Source organism: Spea bombifrons, chromosome 3 (assembly GCF_027358695.1).
Source record: "Spea bombifrons isolate aSpeBom1 chromosome 3, aSpeBom1.2.pri, whole genome shotgun sequence".
Classification (NCBI taxonomy): Eukaryota; Metazoa; Chordata; class Amphibia; order Anura; family Pelobatidae; genus Spea; species Spea bombifrons.
Window position 1 is genome coordinate 75,045,042 of NC_071089.1, and position 26,810 is coordinate 75,071,851.

A 26,810-nucleotide genomic window follows, 5' to 3' on the forward strand; every position below is an offset into this window, starting at 1 on the left:
AGAAAAAGTCAAATCCTAATACTGTGATATCTTGCATAAAGAAAATTGCTCCTGCAAAAACAAACAGAAGAAACATTAACCATCCCATTCTGCAGCAATCTGATCTTTAAAGGAAAGATTTTCTGCTCACAATAAATTCTTCTCCATTAAGGTACTGCTTTTGGGCCTTGGGCGCCAGCTCCACTATTTCCAGCTAAATGGTATAGCTAGCTTGTAAGAAACCACAAAGAAGAAATGCAATGCCTGAAATAAGAACATAATGATTCATTTTCTAAAACCTACCCCATCCAAGGCAAAGGAAGCGCTTTCGTATGACCCTTGTCCTAATTTTTCCGGTGACTGCCATATACGACTGCCAAGCTTCAGTCAAAACCCAGCAGAATGAGGCCAGGAAAAAAAAGTGGAGGAATGCCGTGGTCATAGTACAAATACCCTGTGGGGGGAAATGTTATCTTTTATTATTTATCATTAAAGAAAATATGTCACGTTTCAGATTATCCACAATCCTATTTCTTACATGTATATAAAATATTTTATTTCATATTTTTTATCATAGATTTATGTTCACTTAAATATCCATAAAACACAGAGCTGTTATTTGTTGTACTGCATGGAAGAGCATCCATATTGTTGTCGCTAATATAATGTTAAAACTGCTGTTCTATAGTGATGTGAATACGAAGAACCAAGCATTATTTTATATTATCTGTAGAAATCTATTATTATTTCACATATAGTTGACATATATTTATTTTAATCAGAACTCATTTAGCATTAATATTTCTTATATTTTTATTGCACATAGCTCCTAGTGATTATTTTCTGCCATTGTCAACTTCTGTCCAGCTATGTATTGCTTTTCCTATTTTTAATTAAAATAAAAAATAGTGTAAATTAACCATTTTTATCACAGTCATCCATGTCAACTTTACTAGAAAGGTCACAGATGCTCAAATTGTAACAATGTAACTATGTATGTAACCCCTGTTACTGTACATCAACATACCATCTCTGTGCTCAAACATCTTAACAGCGCCATCTTTGTGCCCAAACATCTTAACAGTGCCATATTTGTGACCAAATAGGTTAACAGTGCCATCTTTGTACTTAAGCAGCTTAACAGTGCAGTCTTTGTCGCCAAACAGCTTAACAGTGCCATAATGTGACCAAACATCATAACAGTGTCATATTTATGCCCAAACATCATTTCTCTGCCATCTTTGTCCCCACTCAGCTTAACAGTGCCAAACAATTGTATAGGGTTGTACTGTACCTTTAATACATGTGTACTGTAATAAGTACAAAATAATATATATGGTGCCATATTATAAAAGACAGCATTTCCTAAGCCATTTATAAAATGACATAGAAAAAGTTTTATTCTATAATACAAAAAATGTGATTTATGCATGAAATCCAGTTAACTCTTGTTCATCAACTCTAAAATGTTTCTCGATTGAGAATAAATGTATCTCAAATTCACAGTTGAACAGAATATAGCTTATTTGTACTCTTGATGCATATTGTTTGCATAAATGTGATCTTCAGTTGGACCAAGCCTTCAGCTATATGCCCGAGCCATAAGGTTGCAATTGCTTATACTGAAATTGTTATATATACACGCATAGACCACCGTTTCTTTGCTGTTGTATAGTTCTAGGATTTAATAGTCTGCTATATAGTTGTACACGATCCCCAGTTTTATTTTCATAAACTTGGCACTAGTGAAGGCTAGATATAATCAATGCACATAAAAAGTATCTTCCACGAGAAAGCTGTATGCCTGATTTCTAGAGACAATTCAGACAATTTGTCATTTAACTCTCTACTCTCTACCATTGGCTATAAAGATTTAACAATTCTAAAAAAGACACGTATATATATATATATATATATATATATATATATATATATATATATATATATATATATATATATATATATATACAGTGTACACAGACTTCCATATCACTTAACTAAAACCACAATGTCACTTATCGAGCAACAGTCATTTCTTGTCCTTCCAAGTCAGTTAACATTCAAGCTGTCATAATTTGTATTTATATGCTGAGTACCATTCTGTTTGGATCATGATTGCACTTCCGCCAGCTGCATCAATTACAATGTTATCTATTGAAAACTACAATAAAAAAATCCCCTTTTCCACTTAATAAAACTCCATTTTATTATGCTGTCAAATGAGATGCTTTACAAAATGTCTATACCACATTTATTTTATTTCTCGTATGATATTCTGTTTCAGGAGATATTGCTGAGAATATGGTTTGCTACAGAGATAAAAGTCATTAAATGACTTTGTTCTCAGAAAACTTCCATTACCTTCTTTAATCTTTGCAGGTTTCAATCCAATGTAGCACCTGATGCAATCTCTGGGCAATGACCAATAATTCAAAAGACCATTTTAATTATATAGGTCAGATTTTCTTTGTAATAATATAAAAATATTTAATATAAAATATCCTACTGAAAATGACAGAGGAGGTTAATCCAAATGAAAGTGCCGCTTTGATTTCAGAATCCTCCCACATGTCAACTAACTATTCACATCCAGAGGCTCACATTTGCATGCGTTGTCCCTTTCCCCTTCAAATTCCAGTTATACATCTTATAGATGGGGGTCTCTTGGAGTGCGCCTAAAATTACACTGATGAAGGATGATCGTGCACAACTTTATTTTTTAAGAACACATTTCAACCTTTATATAAGACAATATTCATTACAAGGACTCTATATTGTATGGGAATATTTGCACTACATTTATTATGGGTAAGCCTAAAACCAAACTGGGGAAGGGTGACCTCATAAATATATATATTACATAGTCTCTAGGTGCCTACTGAAATTTTTTTTTTACTGAAACGACAGGCGGTAGCTCTCCTATATCCAGGGTATTCATTCCTGTAAAAAATGCTTTCATAAAAGGTCCACCTATGTAACAGGATAGAACCAAATAGCTGCAAGCAAACCTCTATGATCATGGCAGATTGATGCATATCTTATATTAGCTTGCTCATCAGCTAAACAGATGTTCACCTTGATGGAGAAATTTGTTATAATGACTTCCCAGCTAACAGAACATTTTAGCTGAAATATGTAAAAAAAACAAAACAATATGTGGCTTAAGGGCAAAACATTGACCTTGTGAAACATGACTTAAGATAAGGCATATTCAATAAACTGCAAGAGAGCTCAATATTTCATGATGCGTTATAAGGTGCTTTGCCCATTTATGCTTCTCCTGCAAATCACTGGTTAATAAATACAAACCTAAAACCCTTTGATAGACATCTACATACATAAAGTATCTTCCGCAGTTAACTGGTATTGCAAAAGTACCTATGGTCTATCATAAACATCTAAAATTGGGAAACAAGTACATTTGAATTCATTATATTTTTCTCTAATGTTGGTGATCAATTATCTGATTCCTGCAAAGTGTTACTGTGAAAGACGTAGCTACTCGCCTATTCTTAGCTGATAATCACAGATCTCATTTAATAGTTAGCACATACATAGTCATATCCTTTCAGAGCTGCTTTAAAAGCACATTAGGCATGAATCACACATCACATGAAAGTCTGCTTCTTATTTAATTCAAAGATAGGATGTTAGCTTTGTGACTAGGAGGGGTATTCACTAAACATTTTTATCAAATCCATTATTATTTTATTCATTATGGAGAGCAAAACCCTGTAAGCCATATGGCTCAACAGTATCTCCACAAAGCATATGTATTTTAAAATTTAAGATGATTCAAAAAATAGCCCTACATTAACTATGCATTATGAAGCTCACTTGGATTGCATGTCTGTACATATGTGAGCACGGATGTCTATATATAAGTATGTGTGAGCATGAATCTCTATGTATAAGGTTATGTCAGCATAAATGTATATGGATAAGTGTATGTGAGCATTAATGTCTATGTATATGTGTAACGTAGCACAAATCTCTATGTATCAGTGAATGTGAGTGAGCATGGAGTGTATGTGAGCATGAATGACTATGTGTAAGTATAACTGCTTGTGTGTGTCCAGGAATGTGTACATAGAATTGATGTGAGAGTGAGCATGTGTGTGTTAGAATGAGTGTGTGTTAGTGAATATGACTGTGTGTAAGCATGTGTAAATTTGTGCAAGTCTGTTTACATATGTGTGCCAGAGTGTATGTTAGAGGGGGAATGGACAAAGAAGGTGCAGGCAAGTTTTTTGGTGGTAATTATGGCACAGATCACTTGTCTGGGGGCAGTTGTCTTGGGTGGTTAGGATGGCACTGATAGGCTGCTTGGGGGCAAAGGTGACACTCACAAGCTGTTTGGGGGCAAATGTGGCACCGTGGGACATGTTACTAGGTGAAGTTGGGGGGCCCAGGGGCAATTTCCACACCTGGGTCCTGTGGTTTCTAGTTATACCCCTGGTCCTGTGCCTCCCAATCCTGCACTAATGAGAGCACAATGATCCGCTGCCCTTACCTCCCAAATCAGCAGCCAGGAAAGGTAACAACATATAACGGCTACAGAGGAAAATACATAACTAAAAAAAGACATGGCAGAGGTAGCAGTCAATATAAGACAAGGGTTGAAAGAGACAGCAGGCATAGAGGAATACAAGATTGTCTTATATTTCTCCATGCATGCCATCTTTCCTGCTTTATGCCTTATATTCCTCTGTGCCTGCCATCTTTTTCTACCTTTTTCATCCTATATTCCTCCAAGCCTGCCATCTCTTCCCCCTTTATGTCTCATATTCCTCCAAGCCTGCCATCTCTTCCCCCTTTATGTCTCATATTCCTCCAAGCCTGCCATCTTTTCCCCCTTTATGTCTCATATTCCTCCAAGCCTGCCATCTCTTCCCCTTTATGTCTTATATTCCTTCATGCCTGCTATCTTTTCCACTGCAGCAGGCAGGATGCAGAACTCAACTAAGATACAATTGGGCAGATGGGGCAAAGGGGGTTTACCCTCTGTCCCCTTATGTTTAAATGCCCTGGATGTGTCACAATTAAGACATTATATCCAAAATAAGTACAAACGCTGCAGAAAAAAACAACTACATATTACTCTCAAAGTAAGGCAATTCAGAATACAACATGCACAGCATAAGTCTATAACAGGCTAATAATTATGTTCTTATATAAGAATAATAAAAATATGTTTTTTATCCAATTTTACAAGCTTGTTTTTCATACATTTTGCAACAGCAGCCAATAAGCATACTCAATATTTGTTCAGACATTTGGCAGAATGACTAACGCTTACCCCTTCCCACAGTCTTAACAAAATACTTGATTTGTAAGACAGTTAGGTTACAAGCATAAATTGTGTCATACAAGAAATTAAAAAATCAGAAAAGCTCATCTTCATACATTCATTTAACAAAACAACTTTAATTAAAAAAGCATTTTTTGTAAATAAAAAATAAAATAAAAGGTTTATATATATATATATATATATATATATATATATATTTGTGATTTTATATTATTAAACAGCCTCATATTGCAATTTTTATATTTTGCTTCATCTGCTGATTTTCACAAAGTACAATTCTGTGTAGTAATTTGTGTATTATGATACCAGATGGACACTGGGCACCATTTCACAGGAAAACCCAGCTGTGTTGTAAAATTGTTATTATTAATTCCGATTATTTGTAGAGTGCCAATATATTCCCCAGAGCTATATACTAAAGCTCAAATAACAATGCATTACTTGCTTTTATGTTATCTATGTTATTTGTCCAAATGCCTGTCCTGTAATTTCAATACATGTGAAGGGACCAATAATTATTAAGAAAAAAAGAATCCATCGGAAACACATCTCTTTCTCTTTTATTTTTGCTACAGTGTTACAAATTGAGTCAAATAAATCAAAATGTTTGTTCTACACTGAGTTCCAACTTTCTATTTAACCATGGAAAACTACTCAAAATGGTGTATAATTCTTACCAAACATATACAGATTGTTCTCAAAAATTCTAATCTACCTTGTAGAATTTTGATAATAATTATATTGACAATGTCAATATAATTATTATCAAAACTTTTCGTTCTACTGCTAGCATCTTCGCCATTGAACCTACTTTGTGTTTGTTTGTTTTTTCCCTCTTGTCATTATCTATCACTTCTTCCCACTATTGTTTCAAGTCTTCTGTTTCTGTAGCTCGTATTGCGTTTTCTTTCTCCCAACCATTCAGTCTAATGTTGGTTGTATATGGGAATGTGGTTTAATAAAAATGGCCTATTTTCCTATTAAGAAGAGCGAAAGTAGATGTAGTTGCTCTTTAATAGGTTATACAAATCACAGGGAATTAGCTGTTGGACGACAAAGCAAACTTTTCAAGACAATTTTCATCTTCATGATCGATTGGATACTTAACGTGTCATTCATGTAGCAAATGTAAAGATATTAAAGGACATTTGTGTGTAAGACCACAAATCAAAATGATTCATCTGTGGTTTGATGTACCTCTACATGCCAATTGACACACACCTCTATTATGCAGGACTGTGCTTAAACAATGTACCCTACCAACCCTAGAACATCTGCAATTTATGGTGAGATTTGTTGACAGTTCCTGGTCTGACAATCTTATAATTACATTTTTGTTTTGAAAACAGGTAAGTTTTACGAATATCTGGATTTTATGTGAAAAAAAAATGGCGGTTGGCAACCATAGTGAGCTACTTCTTACTTAAAGCAACCAGTATAGGCAGCAAAGCTTCCCCAGGCTGGCATATGAATAAAGTAAATAACAACAGTATATCTTGCCACTTTCTGAAGATAACCAAGGACATGTGAACACCTACTTCATTGCACTTTTCTAATTCGTATGTATTTCAGGTTGGAGTGTAAAAGCATAAAAAATCTGCATTTGAGGACATTGATTGGGTTCCAAAAATAAAATCTTAAAAACAACTAAATCCTTTAAAGTTATAGCAGTATGAAACCATACATTTAGAAATGATATTGTGAATGCCCCTACAAAGATGAAATAATAAATAATGTACAATGGTAATTCTCTGACCCGGTCCTTGTAGGTCAAAGACTGATTTTAAGTAAATCAATGACGGAGCATGTTACTCAATAACTCACGTGTTCTGATTGACCCTGTTATCATTTCCGACCACAAAGCTGCTGCCTAAGACTAATGGGAAATGCAGCCTAGCTACAGCCCAGGCCCTACCTTCCTTAACCCCTTAAGGACAATGGGCAGTCCCTAAACCCATTGAAAACAATGCATTTTGAGCCTGTACATGTACAGGATTTGTCATTAAGGGGTTAATATTTCAGCTTGTCGTTTTTCACAACAGTGTTATTGGGAATATGAGCATACAAAGTTGCTATGGAAAAAAAACAGGATTTAATTAAGCCATCCATAGCAATATTAAAGTGTATAAATTGTTTCATAATATGCAAGACCGTTTATCTTGTGTTAGGGGAAAATATAAAACGGCCTATGCAGGTCTAGTTGCTATGACAATATTAATTTGGCCTGTATCCAAATGACGTTTAATTTACTGCTAGTATTTAGGTAGCCTCCCCCCACTCCTTCCTTTCTGTCTTGTAAAAAAATAAATGTTAGCAATATTCGACAGCCTTAATAGATTGTAGAACGGAGCACAACAATATATACAAACAGTCTACAAAGCACTGACTCCTTTCAATTAACAAGTCTGCTCAAAGACATTGGATTGCGATGGGGAGAAGCCCTTGGAGAGGGAACCATGACATATCTGGAATATATTGCAAAATGCTTCTATGCTTTCAGTCATCTTTAAATCTCTACTTTCACGGGGCTTGTCAGCTTCTCAAAATCATCAGATCACCTACAGACCAAGTGGGTAGATTCGTTTAAAATGTCAGTTCGCCGAAAGACAAAGGAAAGCTTCGCTTTTGCTGGCAGCTGGTTGCGTTATCATTTTACCTATGGGAAATGAGTAAACTGAAATGTTCTGACATAAAGAACTAAAGTGGCATCAATAATTTTAGGAAAAGTAACCCATAACCTATTTTCAGCTTGGTTTTGGGCTCTGGGTCTTATTACCAGTGGAGTTTCTTGACTGGGAACAGCAAGTATGTCTAGGAGACATGTAAGGGAAAGGTAATAAAAGTGCACAGTAAACTCACATGTAACTTATCACTGAACATACGATATTGTAGATCATGCAATAGATAATCCATTTGTTGCCGTAAAAATAAGTTGATTTATACAGCCAGCTTTGCTATCATGCAACTGTCTAATTTGAAACCCAGGTTTTGATACTAATATTACTTCTGGCCACAGAATCTGAGCATGGCTTAAACACATCTCATTCATGATCATTGCACTTAATTCTTCAGGTGTTACTCAGTGTAAAAAAGTTACTTACATTGGTGGATTTGTGTGGATACTAAGACATGTTTAAACATTCTTACAACATTATATAGACGTTGTAAGCAGGTTATAATAGCCGAGTAGCAAATGCACACAGACATTGGATAATATATACAGCTATTTGCAGACCATGTTTTATCATGTTCTGTAGTTATTGAATGATACAAAGCTCTGTGCAGATATAAAAACTGATCAGGCACAATATGTGCTGAATACATGTTAAAAGAGGCTGGAGTGGACAGATAAATGTGAATATTAGTAATCAGACAGGTTTAACAGCCGGCGTTTAGGATTCAGAATGGGATATAGTCATAAAGCAAAACAGCACAGACATAGCAGGAAAAGGTAGAATTCAGCAGTAACATTTTAGGAGCCATATGGTTCACACAATGACCACCCGGATTTATCCATCCTTGAATATTACACACTAAACAGTTCTAAGATATTACCAATGACCATTCGCTTAGGCTCCCATTTCTCTGTCAGTTAACTCCATTTCTGCTCATTCTGTTTCTGCCACATTCATTCCTCCATTTATGTCTTAATTCCCACCCTCCTGCTCCTGCCATCTGCCTCAGTTCATTTCCCTAATACCTTTATCTCTAGTTCTTCAGCTTTCCTCCATATATATCTGTTACATTTGTTAACCCCAACACTTAATCTTCTCCTGTCACTGGTATCTTATATGGTTTCTCTATCTTCTGTTTTAACTCATACTCTCGCTGTTCCTGGAAGGGCATACAGGTTATACTCACTGCCCCTGAGGACCTTAGGGGACTCCCTGGGTCACCTTTATGGTAGACTGGACTTGCCTAAGTTTAAACATCACACAATACTCACAACCAAACAATGTAACTCCTGGCACTCCAAGGCACGGCAGTAGGTGTTACGGGGGAAAAACCTGTCCCTTTAAACATAGTAGCAGTGTGGAGACTCAAGGAAAGACCGCGCTTAGTTACAAGATTATTGGAAGCAACAATACCCACAAGACAACATGGCAAACATCCAGCCTGACTGCTTGCCAATGTAATAACAGACAAAGACTACAAATGTTTCAAATAGCTGCACACAACTGTACCTTATGTTTTATGTCATGGATCCTTCCAGGCCTTTAAAGTTTATATTATAATTGCATGGTGCAAAGCCTGTATGCCCCTTTTAATCTTAATGCAATGTTTCCTGTATTGTTTGATCATATTATCTGTCTTTTTTTTATTAAACCGTTATGTGGTGAAAGCATATTAACATCTTATCCCTTAATACTTACATAGGTATGTCAATAATTGAAAAAGATGCATATATATATATATATATATATATATATATATATATATATATAGTTATTTTCACAAAACAAAGTTTTTACGGTGACAAATTTATTCAGTACAATAGACTTATTTATCTAGGGGCAATTTTCCTATAAGAAACAGTGACAATAGTTTAGGAAGTACGGTACTAAAATATATTTATTATTTAGGGAACGATATATATTAAACCTGTGGAATACGTGCAACAGTGATGATGAACCCTGAGCTTTATGAAATTATATAACAAAAAGTTTAATGTTTTTAATGCAAAAATAAAGGAAGAGATATGTTGTGACATTATCCCTAATGGAAAATGTTTATAATGGAAATGGGCAGGGAATGTTCTCAAATAGGGTGTATTATATGGGTAAAACGATCTTCATTTATTGCCACCTTGACAAATATAAGCCAGTGTTTCTGGATGATTTTTAGGATACATTAAGTTTGAAGCTATTACACAGAACTGTAATCACTTAGAATGTTGTAAAAGAAGAAACCAACTGCACATCATCGTATGCAACAGTAATTTACCTAACAAATGAGGTTACATCTGGAAAAGTCTTGATAAATCAGCCTCATATATTGAAACATATTTTAGAGATTTTCTCTCCTGAGCTGAAATTGTACAATTTGTTATACGCATGCCCTGAAATGTTACTCACCAGCTTACCTGACCTGATTTCCAAAAAAGCTTTCACTCCGTTCTTTCTTCACATATCCCTTTCTATTTAAAGAATGTTCTCTCTATATGTTCCTCTCACCCTGTGTCCCTCGGACATTGCATGCCTCCTTCTGTGGTCAAATGTATTGAAATACCTAGGGATCAGCTGGACGTTTTTACACACAAAAGCTATTATTCATTTCTGCAGATTCTTTAACGGACTGCTTGCTGCCATATTGCTCACTTGCTGACTTATTGTGCTGTTTTGTCATGCAAAGAATACTTCTCCCCTTCCTTGTAATAATAGAGCACAAACGAAAAGGAAAAGTCCAATCAAGCTACAGAGAAGGCCCCTGACCACTTCTCGAACTGGAACGTAGAGCAAACCAAAACTAAACTTCTTCTAACTTCTAACAGTTATTTTTCTCAACACATTTCTTGGCTAAAAATGACTACCAACAAATTACTGTACTTGTATTTTTTTTTTAAATGTCACAGCTGTCTTTTGCTTGATCTAGCAATTGTCTACATGTGCCTGTACACAAAAGAACCTGTCCAAATAGTTGATGATTGTTTTCCAGCATCTTCTGAAGGATGTAAATGTCCAAAAAAGTGGTCAGAAATGTTTTCTGATTTGAAATTAAGATTTTTAAATGTTAGAGAGGCTAGCACGTTTTGCAAAATAATCTGCCTCAAATGAGTTCAACCTAACATATGATGTAGGCTTTACTTAAAAATTTTAATACAAAATAACACTCCTTTAAACTATGTGGTTTATGTTTTGTTTATAGCGCCAGTTTTGTAATAGTTTGATTTTATTTGCATATTGCCTAAAATATTGAACCCCATATACACATTTAAACCCAAGCATGACCAATAATGCCCTACGTTAATTCAATATCACAGTGCTTTGCAAACTGTTCCTAGATATATTGTTATGAGATTAACTGTACGGAAGAGATTCAGTGTTTCAAATGACTTAACAGCAGTACTTTTGAACTCCAAGCCTTGAGGGCCACAAATGGGCTGCAGTCTAGCTATCCTGCGCTTCTCAATGAATCATCGGTTTTCGGGTAAGGATACATAGAATTCCTGGTTATAGAGAAACATTACTAGCAACATGTAAAGTACAAAAGCTGGTTGTGCCAATTTTATTGATCTTTGGTTCCACTTCTCCAGCAGTATGGTGTCATACCTCCAACATTTTAGGTGTCCAAATTTGGACACCTGTGTTGAGGTGTGCCCTAAAATGTGGGGGCAGGTGCAGTAAGCCCCAGAAGTCAGTGACGTGCTAGCAAGGCCATTGTGGTTTGGTCAGAGGATCTCCCCAACTGGCCTATGCTCTACGCTGCCTGCAATAGTGAGACTGATGGGCAGTTACACGTGAAAGCGAGTCAGTGCCCAAAAATAGGAAGAGAGAGAGGGGAAACGGCACTGTTGGAAGGTATATTGTGTACAGTGCAAGAGACCAACTCCATATGATGTATAGAAATGTGATTTGATGCAAAGAAGAGGACAGACTCTAAGACAAATGGCCACTGTTTCATATGTAGATGATTAAATATAATATGAAAGAAAGTACGGGAACTTAAATAAGCATAGAATAGACACAGCGCTATCCCAGACGTGACAAAGCCAAATAAGATTTCAAATTTTACAAAAATGTTGCAAAAACAGCATGATATCTATGTTTACAAAATACCTAATTATATGTGATTGTGACTCGGAGCGCTTCTCGTTCTTTTTCACCGATGGTGCAATGATCTTACAGGGACAGAAACATGTATAGCTTTTTTTTTTTATCAGATGGAAAGATGGAGGAGCTGTAAAACACTATATTTAAATTGATCAACGTGGAAGTATTTCTGCATTCTACATGTTAAACTTCTCCTCTGAACTGATTGATAAGCTAGTTAAGTTAAATAACAGAATCCTGACTGTACCATTTTCCAGCCTATTAAATTCCATTGCCTGCCAGCTATTTCTGAACTTACCTTTTGTTAGTAACTGCCAGCAGCTGAGGCTGTTAATAGACCTAATACTGTATGCTGCTAATAGCTAGTACAGCAGTTGTATTTGAATGTTTCAGAGCATTTTTAAAGTGATTCCAACGTTTTAGTAGTCAAATGCTATGCACTGTAAGCCATTGTATTTATTCCTGCAATGCAAATATATTTATTGATGTGTTGAGTTTGATCCGGCATGCATATAGAATTCTGCTTGACCTGTTTTGTATTAAGTATGTAAATAATTTTCATTCAGGGCTACAGGTGTTAGATAGAGATTTTTTTCTTTAGTCAAAAATACATCAAATAGCTTTATTTTCCCTAATTTTAGCCTTTGCATCCATTTTTAGTATTTAGGGGGCTAAGTACCATATAACAAATTCCTACTTTATTAGTTTCTCAGTGAATCTTAAATGGTAAAGAATAGCTACACAGCTCACAAATAAAGGTTTAAAAGCACACACACTATTTTAATGTAAATCTATACTGCATATAAATTATGTATACCATATACTCATTTCCTTGGAAGTTCCTATTTATTCGCTCATTGTATACTGCAGTAGACCTCACTAGAATGTAATACATTTAAAAAAGCCTTTAGGACTGGCTCAGCTTTTTACCATACTTTACAAGGACTCACAGACCTCCAAGCCTCTAAACTGACTTTGCTCATCTTAAGTGTCTTTTATCATGCAGCTACATGCACAGATTACTACTGTTATAAACTGACAACCGCAAGTGGTAGCATACTATCAATTAATGGGACACAATGGAAAGGCACGTTGGATTGTGTTATCTATTCTGTTTCTTTCTTTACTTGCTTAGGACTAACTCATTTGATTGGCAATGGTACTTGACATAATGTTTCTAAAAGCTCCTATTATGGGAGTATGTACAATCTAAAATCCATCTCTAGCATGATTTCACTGCTGGACATCCACTTTTCAAAATGTCAGCCAATGTAGCAGGTCCATTTGCTGCATGCATATTAGGTATGATAAAGGCTCATCACAAACTCTTTCACATTTTCAGCAATCATTGCACGCCACTGGGAAGCAGGCACAAAAATGGACCATATGGGGCATCGCATTTGGACATGCTATGCAAGTATATGCTAGCCAAAGTAATGATCTGCCTGTCTGTCTGCCTGTCTATCTATCTACAGCTTGTAAAAAGTGAAAACCAGTGTTCGTGTCAAAGTGAAGGATGAAGAAATGTATAGAAATCAAAATAATAATAATACTCTCCTTTCTTTATCGGCATATACAGCAGCAGCCCTACACAACACTCTCCAAAATGTTGAAACTCAAAACCAAGATCCACCTAGGAGTGCTTGTATGAACCGATTGTGATATCTATCGATCTATCTATCTATCTATCTATCTATCTATCTATCTATCTATCTATCTATCTATCTATCTACCTACCTATCTATCTACCTATCTATCTACCTATCTATCCATCTATCATCTATCTTTCTATCTATCAATCTATAATTAGACAGAACGGCACATTTTGATTAAGATAGAATTGCCAAACTGAGCGGACATGGGCCACGTGGATCATCAGATCCTGAATGTCTCATAAAAAATGATTTGCCTTGATATAATGATAATAATAATAATAATAATAAATAATAGAGTTCTTGTATCTAAAGGACTAATGATGCACTCAATCATTTTGGAATTACGTGTCGGATTTTGACTCGCAGGGCATGCTAAGTAAAAAATCTTTTGGAATAGTGATTTAACCCGCTCGTCTACAAGGAAAGAGGGAAATTACGCACCATACGCAGTAACAAATGAATAGCTAAACAATGCAAACAATACTTTCCACCAACATTGCAGTAATTCTTACCAAAAATGTTTTATGGGTCTATTAAAAGCCAAAGCCAACTCAGAGATAAAAAAAAATGCTCTTTATGGAACCATATTCTCATTTCCATCCCAAAGTTTAGTAGGAGTTAACAGCTGGAATTAAGAATCCCTCCAGATGAGTGGTTTTTGAGAGAATTTGTCTCTGTGAAACCAGCATCTTCTCCAATGTAATAGACCCCTTTGTGAGAATGAAAATGATGCTGCCTCTGCATTAACCTTCTTAGTGGCTTTTGCTATCAAGGACCATTTAATCTAAACTCTCTGCATATGACTTTATGGGTCTGTAATGGCTGACAACTGTATTTTGTACAAAGCCCAAGGCAATTGGCAGTGGGGAAAAAATGACAAAATCTATTGGTAACCATGTGTTTATCTTCAGTTAAAAAATAAAAATAGAAAAAAAAATATCCGTTTAGCTCTATTTAGTTTAATTATAACAAAAACTGATGTATGCGCCATGACCCATGCCCTGAAATTTGCGAAGCATAGATTGCTAGATTTTATTTCATGGAAACTTTAAAAAGCTTATAAGTCAATGAAATCTGACATGTATTTGGAACTAAATGTTAACCTGTGTCATAGATGAACTGCTTAACCATACATATATAATGCCTTTCCCATTTCGGATTATTTCCATTGGTTTCCAACCAAATGATAAAGGGTAAACCTCCAAAGCCAAAAGGGCTGTCACTTTGTGTTGCAAAATAACTGGAATATTTATAATCCAAACAGTACTGTTACCTCTAGGCTAACTGAACCCCATCAGTCTCCTAGATATTTTAGTACATGGAATTTTCACAAGGTTTTTGTTTGCTTTTAGATGCACATAAAAGGCAGCACTGCAAATCTGGACAGATAGGATGTCAAAACCGCTGTGTATAATTCAAATGATTTTAAGAAAGCACAGCATTTCGTTCATTCACAATCAAGCGCAGTTTAACCATCTAAGTAAAAAAGTTGAGGATCATTCACTACCTCTAAGCTACGCTTAGACAGGAAGTGGAAACACATATAAAATGACAGTATATATACACCGCCGTTCAAAGGTTTGGGGTCACTAAGAAAGTTCCTTGTTTTTGAAAGAAAAGCACATTTTGTCCATTAAAATAACATGATCATTAGAAAACCCTTTTTAAATTCTCTTGTTTTCCATGAAAATAGCTAAATTTCCCCAAACTTTGGAATGGTGGTATATATATATATATATATATATATATATATATAAATATACACACATCTAAATACACATGCTTACAAAATGAATTGCACTTATGAACATATTCCATGTTTCAGATATTACAAGTTCAAAACTCCATCTAATCAATTAAAGTTACATTCTAGCCAGGGGCATGCCAGGGAGACTTTAATGCACAAGATAAATTCCCATTAAATTTACATGGTGCCCCGTGCAAAAATATATGTGTTCGCCTCTTATTCCACCCCCCTAGTTATCTGCCATGCAGGGGATGCGGGCGCATAAAGTGCTCCCACTGAATTCAATTTTTAGTCCAATTAATCCAGTTAGGTTCACATTTGCTTTTCTCGTTGTTAAAATCTCTCCATAAATACAGCTAACAACTCAATAAGGGCTAACATTACAATCATTTGGTTGCCACCATTGGCAAATTGCTCCTGTAGACTCTTTTTGATGGGCTCTTAAAAGGCTACCTTTTAAAGCATATCAGGGTCAGCTCAGATTTGATGATCATGACTTGAAATGTGAAATAATAAAATATTATGCTTGTTTACACTGGGATGATTTTAAAGCCATTAAACATATGTCATCTTGCATGCAAAATAGATAGCATAAAAATTCTCATTTTCGAGAAGAAATCCAGAGGGATTAATGTGACATTCATTTGTATAATTGTAGTGCCTGAGATAAGCCTTGAAACAGCTGTTTTCCTTTATTGTGGGCACAATCCTCATTGTAATACACCTGGTTAGCAATCTATTATTTTGTTTGCATCTATACTGCATGATTAACCTTTTTTTGAGAGTTTGCCTTTTGTAGCCACCTTTAATGCAGTGGTAACCTGCGTAACACACGTTAAATCTCAATAATCTATTTATACATATGTACATACATTGATAGCTAACTGTTGAGCATGTGAAATAAACTTCTCATTAAAGCCTACTGTATCTTGATAATTGTATACTTCCTCTTATATGGTTTCATATATTGATGTAACTTGATCATTTATTTTAAAACAAAGTGAGTTTTGTTCTCATCTTTCCCTTCTTTGTCTAAAGTGTAAACTGGATATGGCTCTTCTCTGCTGTCAGATGCTATGTTTTAAAATCTCTATGATCAGATCTGGAGAGGAATGCTAGTTATTGCTTGTTGATACTTATTTCTCAGTTAGTAATTGCATTATTGCATCATGGCACTCTGTATGAACGGGTAATGCTGCCAGGATCAGGTGGCATTTTACATGGGGGGATAGATCCTAATGGGTAGCTTTACTGTTTATATAAAAAATACTTTTCTTGTTGGAATATGCATAAATATTCAAAATAAACTGGGAGCGAGTAAATAAACAGCTTACATACAGCTGAGACATCATATGTTATTAGGGTTATGTTTAATTGGTGAATTAAAGTTTGAACAATGGTCAATCAACATAGCAATGGGACAGTTCTCCTCACTTTTGTCTCAAGCAAATTATTATATTGTTGCTATTTCCATGATAGTGAATTTCAAATATTAGTATTGTCCTTAAATTGAATTGCAGTAGACTTTTCAGCTCTAAGAAAACTAAACAATATATTAATGTTGATTTATGTGTAGATATGCAGATCACTATATATATCACTATTTATATCTTAAATTTTTTCCCTAGTGCTGTAATCATGTAAGTAGATTAATTAAGCTTTTTGTAGAGCTTTTAACCATCTTAAGTTATACTTTTTCTGGGTGCAGCTCATATTCCCCCAACACAATAAGGTGATTCTCTCCTGGAAAGCAAAATGAATGAGCAGAATATATATTCACTGCACACTTAAATGCTTGATCGTAAACGGAGACAATTTCTTACTTTCCAAATTTAACTGGAATAGCTTTCAATTTTCTGCTTTGTTCCGCGAGCTCAGAATAATACAACAATTGTGTATGAGGACTCTCTTATCATAAGTGTCACACGGTCCGTAGATCAAGTGTTTGCCCTTTTTCAACATTGTCTATTTCCTTGTGTCCACGTATATTTGGCGCACTACACTGAGGGGCTATTTTGGGGACCCTCAGACTGAGACCACCATATTGATGAAATACAACAGTCACATTTGCATAAGGTTCTTTTAACAATTCAATAGCTTGGCTTGTGGTATCTCGTCGGGAGCAACAGATAATGAAATGTCTCCATTTTGACACCAAGACCTGCATCACTCCTGCAAATTGAACATTTTAGCATTTCAAGAATTCTATCAGTTTAACAGCTTGAAGTATTTCTATTACCAACCCCTCCCCCCATGATTTCTGGCACTGTTTTCTAATTCTTAAAGCAACATTCATGAAATACTCCCTTTGCTTTTCTGATTTTTCATCCTACCGACCATTCCTCCAATGTAACTACCAGACTTTATTGATGGGCCGCTGAAAGCACACCATGATCACTTGTGTCTTCCAAAAACACATCAATAATTCAAAACACACTAAGCCTAGCAGATGCTTGATTTTCATCTCTAAGAGTTTACAATACGGGTCGAATGCGGGTCTAATACGTGGCATATTTTGAATGCCTGTATCCATTAGGTAACGCATATATTTGATTTAGAAAAAGGCAAGTGTTATTATTATCATCACTTAGTACAACAGTGTTCTTAAAAATATTTGCACTGAAATAACCTTAGATTTAAAAAACAAATATATTAAAAAAAATTATTTAGAGAGGTGACATTTTATGACTGTAATCTCATACTAATCAAACTTAACCTAGAGTCATTTCTACTTTATATTATAGGCATGATACACATATTGGCCCAAAGTACTATTTTTTTTAACATCTGTGTTGGATGTTTTGGGCAGACAACATATTCTAGCTAGGTGCAAGCACACAAAAACAGATTAGTATGCTGCTAAATCATGTAAATCATCATGCTTTTGAAACGACTGTGTGTGATTTAAGTGGATAAATGAATGTAATTAAGGTCTCTGTTTTTAACACAATCAATTTCAGAGAATTAATAGAAGCTCGCACCTGATCTGTAGAGCAAATGATGAAAATCACATATCTGGCCGTCTACTAAACCAGTTACAAATGGAAATCCATTTTTATTAATACTCTGTCTTGCCCAGTATTAATGAGAATGGGCTCTTTAAAAGAAAAACAACAGAATAAACCTAGTCATACTCAATATTCTCCTTGACAAACAACACAGTGTATATAAATGAAAGTGCGCTATACTAAACATAGGAAGCTATACTTTTTCTGCTTTGACTGCAGAGATCTTCCATGGTGTTGCATTAAATTGAATTGATAAAATCATGGCATGCGCAATTTAATTTTAGTTAATTAACAGTGATGGTATGTAGAGTATATATATGGACAGATGCAGTTTAATGTAAATATGACTGCATCTGCTGACATATTTAATCATCCAGACAACATGTATACGGATCAACATGACGGAACGTTCATTAAAATCAATATGTACCATCAAGCTGTTGGTAGCCGAAAAACATATATCCTGCCTTTGTTTATGGGATTATTGTCTAAAGTAGCATACTATCATTTTTCTACTTACTGAATATATATTACTTACTATAGACTCAATTACAGTTCTGAAATATTCAATAAGACAATGGATTTGATTTTAAATCCCAAGGTCGCTAATCAAGCAAGAATGTAAATCGTTTTCATAACTAACTGGAAGATCCAATCTTAATTGAACATAGCAAATAATATTTAACTTCTAAATAGCAAATGGAGGGCGCACAAAAGTAAAAATCTGTATTAAATATAGCCAAAGCAAAGAAAAACTCAAAATGCTGTTTTTCCATATACACTGTATTTTAAATGTATATAACCAGAGATAAACAAATTTACATAAACATGGCAACTGTATTGGACCCAGCATCAAAAGCATATAATGTAAAGTACATATCAAAATGAGGACATAGTGAAAGGCAAAATATATTTTTATATTACATTTTATATTGGAATGCAGACATTCAAAATAAACCAAAGGAATATTACTTGTCTTTGCCTATGATTCAGATTACTTTACAATAAAGAGCTAAATCCTATCATTTAAGAAGTCTCAGCCAATTAAACAGGAATAGACATTCTAACCAGATTTTTCTTTGTAGTGTGAGACATAATTACTGGATTAATTATTATTATTAGTATTATTATTTATTATTTTATTATTATTTATTGGTTTATAAAGCGCCATCAGATTTGGCAGCGCTGTACAAAGGGTAGACAGGACATAACAATCAGTATATAACATAACAAGATGACTTGCAGAAACAACTGCTGAGGAGGGCCCTAATGTACATTATCTGCAAAAGTTATACATTGTATACACATGCCATCCAACTGCTCTGCTTTGCTACTGTATCCCACTGTCCCACCGCGTCTTTCCTCTGTCCCTCTATTCTCTGGGACTGCATACTGCTGAACTGTGCTGCCAGTATGAGTGACACATCCTACTTCCCAAGCTCCATCCCTCCATCCGATTCGCTGGGGGTGGAAGTATGGTTATATATATATATATATATATATATATATATATATATATATATATATATATATATTAATACCTAGAGCAGAGAAAATGGTTAAATAAAAAAATCAACAGAAGGAATCAAATAATTTACTTTTGGATGCTGATTGAAAAATGGACTTTATAAATAAGCAAGAAAAGCAATCAGTATTGAAGAGTTGAAGCAAATTACAGCAGCAAATTACACCTTCCCATCTTAAAATTTGTTATCCCCCCCCCCATCTAAAGGCTCATTGATATAAGGACTCAAATATACTATATATACTCAATGTACTATATCCGGTGCTCTCCGGAAAACATTTACCAATAGGAAATACACAGACTGCATAGAATATCTATAAAATGTAACACAGAAAGGCATCGATCAGGGTATAAATTCTGCCTGAAGTCCGTGCTGCTCTAACTATACTGTTGGTAAAATATAGAATTGCATACAAAGCACTCAATGAATCTTCTGGCAAGTCCCAAAGCCTTTAAAATAGAGCAGCATGCAGGGAGATTGGCCTTCTGCACTCCTTGCCAGCTCTGTTAATGTAAATGGACACTCAAGTGTCCCAAGTAGCCTCAATGAAGAATGCATATTAAAGTACTTTATCAGTGGCAGCAAAGCACTCTCACAGAGATACGTGGAAGCAATTTCTGCACGTGAATGTGGGGGTCTCGTTAGACCTGGAACTCTCGCCAACCAGTGCTTGAGCTGACTAGTGGTGACTATACCATGTGGACAAAGGCAGCATGTTGGCCAAACACTTCTCCTACAAGCCAAAGACCACTCACCTATCATGTGCATTAAACTGCATTTGACAGCGTCCCCTTAACATCATCATTTTAACATATATTTTCTAGTTCGATTTGATATTTACAACTGCCTTTCAAAACTGAATCCCCAAATGTTCGACAATATGTGTAGAATATACTTTATTTAAAAAAAATGATAGGCTATAATCATTCTTCATGGTCAACCTATACTGTACCAAACGGGAATTGTCTAAGCAAAACAAAATGCATTGAATTCTTCAAAAATCTCAACATACTGTTACAAGCATAAATACTATTTTATGTGGATGTGTATGCACTTAAAACGATACACACACACCTCTGACCTGAGATCCCTAACTGATCACCTAACAAGCCTGTCAATTAAAATAATTGATTTAATGTCTTAGCCTACATAGCTCACTCAGGGTAATAATGTCAGTGATGTAATATCAGTGATGTCTTTTTGAGACCTCTCAACCCACAGGAACACAAAACCCCATTCTATACTAAGATAAAATACATCTATTAGAGGGGCTCAAGATAACATAACAGCTTAAATGCAAGGAAAAATCTTTCAGCATTATCTTACAGCAACTGACCCTCCCCACTAAAATGACTAAACATTTTCGTAAAAGATATATTGTGTTATATGAAAATAATGTATTATGTTGCAGCTGTCAACATCCATCATTGGGATGTTAGTGACCATCATATTTCAGTACAATAGGTACTTGAATACTTTAGTGTCACCATACTGTTCCTCTAATTAGAAGCATTTACAAATGAATGCTGCAGCTGAACAATACGTGCATGCACTCATAGTCTATGTGAAATCACAATAAACAATGAAATATAGATTCCCGTTTCTTGCAGAGTGCTTAGAAGCAATAGTATTCAAATCCAGATTTCAGTAATATTATGAGTTAGGCTTGCGTTAAAACGGAATCCAAATCTATGGGCTGGCATCTAAAAATGATCTATGTTTGCTGATCTTTGTGTGAAATACATCTGCACAGTATATGCTAAAGAAAATATTTATATACATATAAATATAACCCAGTTATAGTCTTTTATGCACCTTTTTGTACTTTTTTTTACTAAGAAACTTTAAGGGACACTCGCACAAAGCCCTACAAAATGATGAATGCACATTAAAGCATTTTCAAAGTACTTTAATATGAATTCTTTAACATATAGGGGGACGGCAAATAAGCATTTTTTGTGTCACTTGAACCAGCCAATCAGTAACAAGTAATCAATGGGAGCGCTTTCTGAAAATGCGTGGGGGTCCTGTGGGACTCTCTGGACCTCTCACCCAAGCCAGTGCTGGGGTTGCACATGCTTTGTGTTCAGCTCATCACATCTTCTGCAAGCCTAGGATCTGGTAGCCAGGAAAGAGACACGTGCATAGGGGGCATTCTGCAGCTAATTAAAAGGGGAGACAGTCATCATATGCATTGAAGTTCATATGACTGGTGTTCCTCCCTTAAGGACAATGGGCGGTCCCTAAACCCATTGAAAACAATGCATTTTGAGCCTGTACATGTACGGGCTTTGTCATTAAGGGGTTAAGATTTCTTTCTGCATTGTTTTTGCTGGGCAGGTTAACATGTTAACGAAGTTACCTAAAATAACTGTAACATAATCAGCCATTTGCTTTTTGCTTCTAGATTTGTTCGACTAAATGCTATTATGTGACGCAAGAAATAATTCAAAATGTCATTTGTGATAACAATGTTTGCAAAGTGTTGTATAAACAAAGACTTAGGTGATTACATCCAAATCTATTTTCTCAGAACATGTCATTAGGAATCAACATGCATTTGTAAATCATTCATTTGCCCCTATAGATAGTGTGGATCAGCTGAGCTTTGCTAAAAAAAAAAAAAAAACAAAACCCCTATGACGTAGGAACAGTTTCCATACAATCACAATTGTCTGTAAACCATATTCTAGATATTAAGAACATTGACCATCTTCAAACTGTACTGAGTTGAATATGGTCCCAGTCCGTGGGAGTAATATTTGTTGAAGAGGAACTTCAAAACTTTTAACATTAATTACTAATGTATTTTCTGCCTTCCTGCATCACCCTTACAAACATTGCTTGAACAACTTAACAACAGCATATAGCAAATATGGGTTACAAATTGTTTATTTTAATCTGTATTTTATTATGAATATTTTATTAGCCACAGATCAAAAAATGAGACTAGACAGAACGCTTGTCTTGCAACTTGAGAACATCTTTTAACCTTTGTTGAAGTTTTTCTCAGAGAAGATATTTTCCAAAGTTTTAGTGACATTTAAAATGTGAAGTAGCAAATTTTTTGTAACTTTTCTACTTGAAAGTATACATGTTGTACAAATTATACCAAGACATTTGTAACAATTGTCTTTTACTGCTCTTAATACAAGTAAAACAAGCATACACTGAATATCAAGTTATTACAAAAGATAATATATACTGTCATTATCATTTTGTAATAGCTTAACCAGTACAACTAAAAAAAACTTTATTTTTTATCATTTAAATGCTTTCTCAAGAAATGCAGCAAACTATTGTTATTATACTTTCTATGCACAAGGAATAATATGAAGACCATTTGTTTCAGTACTGCAGACACCTAATTAGATAAATCTGATGTCAAGACATCAATGGCTTACTACAAATTAATCGAATCTTAGCATTACATAAGGAAATTATTGTGAACAATTCCAAACACCCTACCTGCCAAAAGGCATATAGTAATACACAAACAACTGCTAAGATAAATAACCTATGAATAATAACATTCAAATAAAACGATGCAAACTGGCCTTATAAAATATGCTTTTATCCATGAAAAATATGAGACGTTTACATATGGAAGCCACGCAGTGATTCAGCAGACTAATACACTTTTAACTTTTTTTTCAAATACTGCAGTATTAATATGACTTTTTTCAAACAAAAAAAATATATATAGCAAGTCAAATGTAAAGTAGTAAAATCAAAGTAATAAGCATGAATATTCCATTGGTCCTTATGATGGCTACAATTCTTTCACCAACAGAATAGCCACTTAAACTGCTTCACACACACAAAAAAAATCACTCAATATAAAACATAGGCAGATATACCATGCCAAATAACATGAAATGAAAGGCGTAGTTAATAGACAATTTCTCTCTCCAGCTTACCACTCTTGGTATAGATAGCTATTGCTAGAACAATGCAGCTAAATGCCTTAGTCTTATAGAACAAATGTGCTAACCAATAGACTTTTAGGTTATTACAACTTTTTCTACCACATTGACCTATACACGTTACAGTACTAAACAAAACAATCTAACCTGATGCATATACTGTACATAGTATCATGCATTATAAAAGTTTTAACCTGCTGTACACAGAAACGCGTCAATTCTTTAATGTGTCTCCCACTCGAAGGCAGAACAACCTAAAAGTAAGTATTCCTTTGCAAACCATATTGCTCCCTAAAGAGGAGCTTACTTTCCAACCCTAAATGCATTCATAGATAGTAACTCGCTGTCTGTGTGCAGAAGAGAATACATAAATATAATGGATTAAGTTATTGCTTCATGATACCAAATCATTACATCAACTACCTTTTTACCACATTGTGGATGACAAATGGGGACATTTCTGGGAAATCGACTTTGAGCTTCACTGAGGGAATAAATGGCTTACATTAATTTATTTTGTATGGCCAAGGAAAATTATTACATGTTATAAAACAGCAGTAAATGGGGACATTCCTAGCAAATTTACTTTTTTTACTGCCTTCTGCTTGTACTCTTCTATTGCTAAACTTCATTTAATGTATACATGATGAAAATTCTCACGGATAAATATATATTAGTTACTGCAAAGCATTGGATACATCCAACCATTGGATCATTTTCAGGTAAGGAAAAAAAAATCCATTTCTCTACCATGTTTAAAGAATGAACTCTCTGTTCAAAAATAAAAATATATAGACCATAATAATTAAAAATGTGAAGTGTTCCTATTACAGACGTTAGATGTTGGGAAAAAAATCTACTTTTGCTTCAAATACCTTTCAGAATTGTAAATTTAACTACAGTGGAACCAACGACATATTGTCTAGAACAAGAAAACAGCACAGAACAATTAATAAAATCAAGCAGACAACCAATTGAAAATTAAATCTTACCCTGTTCTGTGTCTGTGTCTGGCCCACCAGGATAAGAATGTTGGATGAGATGATAGATAAACAGAAGTTTATCAGAATAATCGATCTCTCAGACTTTATATATCTGTACAAAGAAGAGCACATATACTTTTAAACACTTCCTCTTTTTTATATTTTTGTTTTAAGTGTGTTTAAATAAAGCAGCAACTTAAAAAGTTGTTCTATAACCCTATATTAAATCCATAAATACATATTGTATGTGTATAGTAGGATTGGAAGGATTGAGTGGAGAAGAGCCAACAATGGTGAATGGATTGTCATTTCTGCATATTATGTTGTGATATGTGACAATGCGGATTTTCATACTGCATACTCAATGTTTATTATATAGACTCTTTAGGCTGGCAAATGTTTGTGATAAATAATGTATAGAGGGGGTTATGCAGAAGTGAGGCAACCACCATAGCAGCCAGTGTAATATCCCTGGTGATCGTTTTACTTTTAACATTTTACCGGCTGTTCGGATGTCACTGTGTTCCTAACATCTAATTATGCTGTATTTCTGTGACAATTTATTGGAATAACGTAAAAATGGGCAAAATAAGACAACATGACAACATCAGTGAATGTCCCAGAGTTTAGCTTTATGAAACATTTACAGGCAATTATTGTCAGGATCTGACAGCGTGTTTTGGACACAGTCGTCACCCGTATGGTCGCCGACTGACTTAACAGTGAAAAGCATGAAGAAGATGCCTAGGAAGCAAGCGGGTAAGTAAAGAGGGAATTTCTCTTAAGGTAATGACTAATTTTAAAGGCAGGAAAAGAATAATAATATATAACCTTTATTTTTGTCTTAAAATAAAAAGTAGTCTTTCCCTACCAAACTAGGATCTAAGTTTGGTAGAGCTAGACTTGTCTATATTTTAAAACAAAAAATACAAGTTATCATTTTTCCACCCTTTAAATTGACTAAATTACTTCATTTTGGTTACCCCCAAGGGAGGGAAAGGCATATAAATCAGGATAATTCAAGCTACTTAACAATTTTGCAAACCTTACTTTTGATATAAATAAGGTTTTCTTAAAAGTGAAAAATAAGTTTCATATCACTTTATTTATAGTTTGATAATTTAACAATAAATTGACTTTAGTCCAAATCCAATAGGTTTGCATTGGATTTGTGTACACATCATATATTTATAAAATGGTGTCAAGATAAACTGTGCAGTATATATATATATATATATATATATATATATATATATATATATATATAATTAACAAATATTTTAGAGTTGTTTTATTAAAATACCCTGCAAATGAACAGATTATACAGTCCAGTAATATTCGCGTATCTTCCTTAGGCCTTAAATATGTAACAACTTAATGTACAGTTTCCTTTTATTACATCTAAAAAAAATTTAACATTTGATTGCTATAATAGTAAGAAATTCTTTAACCTTCTGAAAGTTTCTAGCAATTCTTTTTGAAACTAGAAGATGACCTAAACGTTCTTACATTCCACACAATACGCTCTTGCTTGGAAAGCATATGCATTGTGCAGAACAGATTTAGGCAAAGTTTAAAATTGCCAAAACTGTAGGATATCAGGAGTCTAAATTCTTATGTCGGAGGTCACAATGTGCTCTCCCTAAATTACAATCAGAATTCAACATTATGTCTTTGAGTTACAAAATGTCCCTTGAAAAGCTGTTTTTAAGGTAGTTGGCTTCTCCTGTAAAATAATAAACCTCTTGAATCCATAGAGTTCATGTCTAGGACAATCTGTATGTCCCTGCTGATAAAGGCCTCAGTATGACATCTAAACCAATGATGAAAATAGAAGTGATTTCTGGCCACTATAATATACAACTATCTAAAACATATGTTTTCGAAAGTATCATAATTGTGAAT

The 26,810-nt window shown here is 34.6% G+C and overlaps 1 protein-coding gene across 1 annotated transcript in view; it reads right to left on the reverse strand.

Moving 5' to 3' along the window:
- The window catches only part of ADGRB3 (adhesion G protein-coupled receptor B3), a 351,396-nt gene that overhangs the window by 52,349 nt on the left and 272,237 nt on the right, over positions 1 to 26,810 (reverse strand). Inside the window, exons 19-20 of the mRNA XM_053458858.1 lie at positions 24,915 to 25,017; positions 283 to 433 (exon numbers count right to left, since the gene is read on the reverse strand). Of these exons, the coding sequence (XP_053314833.1) occupies positions 283 to 433; positions 24,915 to 25,017 (254 nt within the window). The remainder of the gene's footprint in view (positions 1 to 282; positions 434 to 24,914; positions 25,018 to 26,810) is intronic.